The 4,515-nt window shown below is 58.0% G+C and overlaps 1 protein-coding gene across 1 annotated transcript; it reads right to left on the bottom strand.

The window, feature by feature from the left end:
- Positions 1–268: 268 nt before the first annotated feature.
- Positions 269–4,104, bottom strand: LOC125744763 (nascent polypeptide-associated complex subunit alpha, muscle-specific form-like). The gene is made up of 4 exons (XM_049016968.1): positions 3,433–4,104; positions 1,344–2,063; positions 612–1,084; positions 269–518 (listed from the first exon to the last, which is right to left on the bottom strand). Exons 1-4 carry the CDS (start codon positions 4,102–4,104, stop codon positions 269–271), a joined length of 2,115 nt encoding a protein of 704 aa, XP_048872925.1.
- Positions 4,105–4,515: the final 411 nt, after the last annotated feature.

Genomic DNA, 4,515 nt, shown 5'->3' with positions numbered 1-4,515 from the left:
CGTGCTGGTGCGCCTGTTACAGAGCTGAGAGCCGTGCTGGGCGCCTGTTGCAGAGCTGAGAGCCGTGCTGGTGCGCCTGTTGCAGAGCTGAGGGCCGTGCTGGTGCGCCTGTTACAGAGCTGAGGGCCGTGCTGGGCGCCTGTTGCAGAGCTGAGGGCCGTGCTGGGCGCCTGTTACAGAGCTGAGGGCCGTGCTGGGGCGCCTGTTGCAGAGCTGACGGCCGTGCTGGTGCGCCTGTTACAGAGCTGAGGGCCGTGCTGGGCGCCTGTTACAGAGCTGAGGGCCGTGCTGGGGCGCCTGTTGCAGAGCTGAGGGCCGTGCTGGTGCGCCTGTTGCAGAGCTGAGGGCCGTGCTGGTGCGCCTGTTGCAGAGCTGAGGGCCGTGCTGGGCGCCTGTTACAGAGCTGAGGGCCGTGCTGGTGCGCCTGTTGCAGAGCTAAGGGCCGTGCTGGGCGCCTGTTACAGAGCTGAGGGCCGTGCTGGGCGCCTGTTGCAGAGCTGAGGGCCGTGCTGGGGCGCCTGTTACAGAGCTGAGGGCCGTGCTGGGCGCCTGTTACAGAGCTGAGGGCCGTGCTGGGCGCCTGTTACAGAGCTGAGGGCCATGCTGGGCACCTGTTACAGAGCTGAGGGCCGTGCTGGGCACCTGTTACAGAGCTGAGGGCCGTGCTGGGGCACCTGTTACAGAGCTGAGGGCCATGCTGGGCGCCTGTTACAGAGCTGAGGGCCGTGCTGGGCGCCTGTTGCAGAGCTGAGGGCCGTGCTGGGCGCCTGTTACAGAGCTGAGGGCCGTGCTGGGGCGCCTGTTGCAGAGCTGAGGGCCGTGCTGGTGCGCCTGTTACAGAGCTGAGAGCCGTGCTGGGCGCCTGTTGCAGAGCTGAGAGCCGTGCTGGTGCGCCTGTTGCAGAGCTGAGGGCCGTGCTGGTGCGCCTGTTACAGAGCTGAGGGCCGTGCTGGGCACCTGTTACAGAGCTGAGGGCCGTGCTGGGGCGCCTGTTGTAGAGCTGAAGGCCGTGCTGGTGCGCCTGTTGCAGAGCTGAGGGCCGTGCTGGTGCGCCTGTTGCAGAGCTGAGGGCCGTGCTGGGCGCCTGTTACAGAGCTGAGGGCCGTGCTGGTGCGCCTGTTACAGAGCTGAGGGCCGTGCTGGGGCGCCTGTTACAGAGCTGAGGGCCGTACTGGTGCGCCTGTTGCAGAGCTGAGGGCCGTGCTGGGCGCCTGTTACAGAGCTGAGGGCCGTGCTGGGCGCCTGTTACAGAGCTGAGGACCGTGCTGGGGCACCTGTTACAGAGCTGAGGGCCGTGCTGGGCGCCTGTTACAGAGCTGAGGGCCGTGCTGGGCGCCTGTTACAGAGCTGAGGGCCGTGCTGGGCGCCTGTTGCAGAGCTGAGGGCCGTGCTGGGCCCCTGTTACAGAGCTGAGGGCCGTGCTGGGGCGCCTGTTGCAGAGCTGAGGGCCGTGCTGGTGCGCCTGTTACAGAGCTGAGGGCCGTGCTGGGCGCCTGTTGCAGAGCTGAGGGCCGTGCTGGGGCGCCTGTTGCAGAGCTGAGGGCCGTGCTGGTGCGCCTGTTGCAGAGCTGAGGGCCGTGCTGGTGCGCCTGTTGCAGAGCTGAGGGCCGTGCTGGGCGCCTGTTACAGAGCTGAGGGCCGTGCTGGTGCGCCTGTTGCAGAGCTAAGGGCCGTGCTGGGCGCCTGTTACAGAGCTGAGGGCCGTGCTGGGCGCCTGTTGCAGAGCTGAGGGCCGTGCTGGGGCGCCTGTTACAGAGCTGAGGGCCGTGCTGGGGCGCCTGTTGCAGAGCTGAGGGCCGTGCTGGTGCGCCTGTTACAGAGCTGAGAGCCGTGCTGGGCGCCTGTTGCAGAGCTGAGAGCCGTGCTGGTGCGCCTGTTGCAGAGCTGAGGGCCGTGCTGGTGCGCCTGTTACAGAGCTGAGGGCCGTGCTGGGCACCTGTTACAGAGCTGAGGGCCGTGCTGGGGCGCCTGTTGCAGAGCTGAAGGCCGTGCTGGTGCGCCTGTTGCAGAGCTGAGGGCCGTGCTGGTGCGCCTGTTGCAGAGCTGAGGGCCGTGCTGGGCGCCTGTTACAGAGCTGAGGGCCGTGCTGGGCGCCTGTTACAGAGCTGAGGGCCGTGCTGGGCGCCTGTTACAGAGCTGAGGGCCGTGCTGGGGCGCCTGTTACAGAGCTGAGGGCCGTGCTGGGCGCCTGTTACAGAGCTGAGGGCCGTGCTGGGCGCCTGTTGAAGAGCTGAGGGCCGTGCTGGGGCTCGCCAACAGACCGCATTTGTGCCGAGGGTCTGTTTGCCCATAATGCCATTGCCCTTCACCATACTGCCAGCTCAAACTTATTTAATAAGTTCTATTTCGGATTTTTAACCCCTTTTGTTATTAACATGAGGAAAATGCTGCTTTAAGATATCACTTATTGATTTAATCACTTTTTGGTTCCCACTACAGTGGGACTGTAATTTATTTAAAATGATTAGAAAACATAAAACACTAGTATTGTTACTGTTTTTCTCCAGCTAACAGTACAACAGCAGCAGCCTAAACATAATAACTCTTAAACAGTTTCTTCATTATTAGGTCCAGCCTGATCTGGTCTTTCACTCTCATTTCTTCTCATTAGGCTGATCGCTAAAATGTCTGCTTGACCTTGACTCTCCCCTACCATCAAATGCATGCGGTTCACAGACTTTCTGGAACAATCTTGATTGATGGCATGTGATCTGCTGTTATCGCTAAAATGAACATGCGCAGTATTGATAATTCATAACCAGTGCAGTAGGTGAAAAATGCCAAGCAAGCTTTGTGTGCAGTGATACTTCTGGAGGCTTGAAGGTTGTGCCTTTTTGCTGCCAAAACTCACCCCAGTACCTCTCTATGACCTTGGCTCAACCAGTTCAAGCCACCTGGTGTTTTTCATGTAGAAGTTTCTTGCAGTCAGTCAGCACATTAAGCTCCTGTGACTCCGCCGAGACACTGAGCAGTGGAAGGAACCAGTGACACTACTGAAGAGAGCTTAATTACACCACGCATGTGCCCTGTTTGCTCTCTGACAGGTTGTCTCTGGAAGACCTATGTTGTCTGGTCTAGTTTTTTTCGCTTACTGCCATGTGCAGTGACATTACTGCAGTAAAAATGTGGCTCAGTTATTTAGGGACAGAATTCTTAAAGGGGAGTGACAGTGAATGGCCCTGTGCTTCAGCTCCTCAGAGTCTCTGTCCTCATAGTCACTTATGTTTAATCCACCGAAGAGCAGAGACTCAGCCAGGCAGCAGTGCAGAGACCTCGCTTGCCGAGGGATCCGTATCGACTCACTGTGAAAACTGGTTGTGGCTTAAAGATATAAGAGGGTCACATTTTTCATAAGCTTAGAGGAAGGAAAGGAAAGGGCAGAAGAATGTGAGACGGCTGCAGAGTGGATAAGGCCAGAGGCTGCAGTGACACGGGCTGCAGAATAGGTATGGCAGGAGGCTGTGGTGAGACGGGCTGCAGAGTGGGTAAGGCCAGAGGCTGCAGTGAGATAGGCTGCAGAGTGGGTAAGGCCAGAGGCTGCAGTGAGATGGGCTGCAGAGTGGGTAAGGCCAGAGGCTGCAGTGAGATGGGCTGCAGAGTGGGTAAGGCCAGAGGCTGCAGTGAGATGGGCTGCAGAGTGGGTAAGGCCAGAGGCTGCAGTGACCAGGGCTGCAGAGTAGGTATGGCAGGAGGCTGTGGTGAGACGGGCTGCAGAGTGGGTAAGGCCAGAGGCTGCAGTGACACGGGCTGCAGAGTAGGTATGGCAGGAGGCTGTGGTGAGACGGGCTGCATAATGGGTAAGGCCAGAGGCTGCAGTGAGATAGGCTGCAGAGTGGGTAAGGCCAGAGGCTGCAGTGAGATGGGTTGCCGAGTGGGTAAGGCCAGAGGCTGCAGTGATACGGGCTGCAGAGTGGGTAAGGCCAGAGGCTGCAGTGACCAGGGCTGCAGAGTGGGTAAGGCCAGAGGCTGCAGTGACCAGGGCTGCAGAGTAGGTATGGCAGGAGGTTGTGGTGAGACGGGCTGCAGAATGGGTAAGGCCAGAGGCTGCAGTGAGATAGGCTGCAGAGTGGGTATGGCACGAGGCTCCAGTGAGATGGGCTGCATTATTAAAGCGTATGGCTGCAATTAACAGCCAGCTCCACGTACAAGTGTAAGATGTGTAAGTGACTTTGGAGGTGGGGTCCTATGGATAAACAAAATGATTTAATCAAATAAAGGTTTATTTGTCTGTTTGAGTGGTTTTATCTCCCACCTTTTTAAATACAGACACATATGCAGAGTGAAAGTAAAGCTTGGGGTCTGAATGTTGAGTCAGCCATCCATCCAGCAGCATTTTTTGAGGGGGGTTTCCTTGCATCAGGGGACCAACAAATATGTGGCTACCATGCTGAGTATGAGATTTGAACCAACAATTTTCTGAAGACAGGAACAGAGGCCAAACCCACTGAGCTACACACTACCTCCCAAGATGAAGCTTAAGGTGATATTGTCAGTATTCTTAGAAAATACTCACTG

This window comes from Brienomyrus brachyistius, chromosome 1 (assembly GCF_023856365.1).
Source record: "Brienomyrus brachyistius isolate T26 chromosome 1, BBRACH_0.4, whole genome shotgun sequence".
Classification (NCBI taxonomy): Eukaryota; Metazoa; Chordata; class Actinopteri; order Osteoglossiformes; family Mormyridae; genus Brienomyrus; species Brienomyrus brachyistius.
Note: the sequence above shows the minus strand (reverse complement) of the source record. Positions and strands in the feature narration are given on the sequence as shown.

Bases quoted from the DNA above. Each gene is read 5' to 3' on its own strand.
- LOC125744763 (XM_049016968.1), bottom strand. From the start codon at position 4,104: ATGCAGCCCATCTCACTGGAGCCTCGTGCCATACCCACTCTGCAGCCT. The intron at 2,064-3,432 runs GTGTCACTGCAG...GCTCTGTAACAG, and splicing joins CCATACCTATTCTGCAGCCC to GCGCCCAGCACGGCCCTCAG. The intron at 1,085-1,343 runs GTAACAGGCGCC...GCTCTGTAACAG, and splicing joins CCAGCACGGCCCTCAGCTCT to GCGCCCAGCACGGCCCTCAG.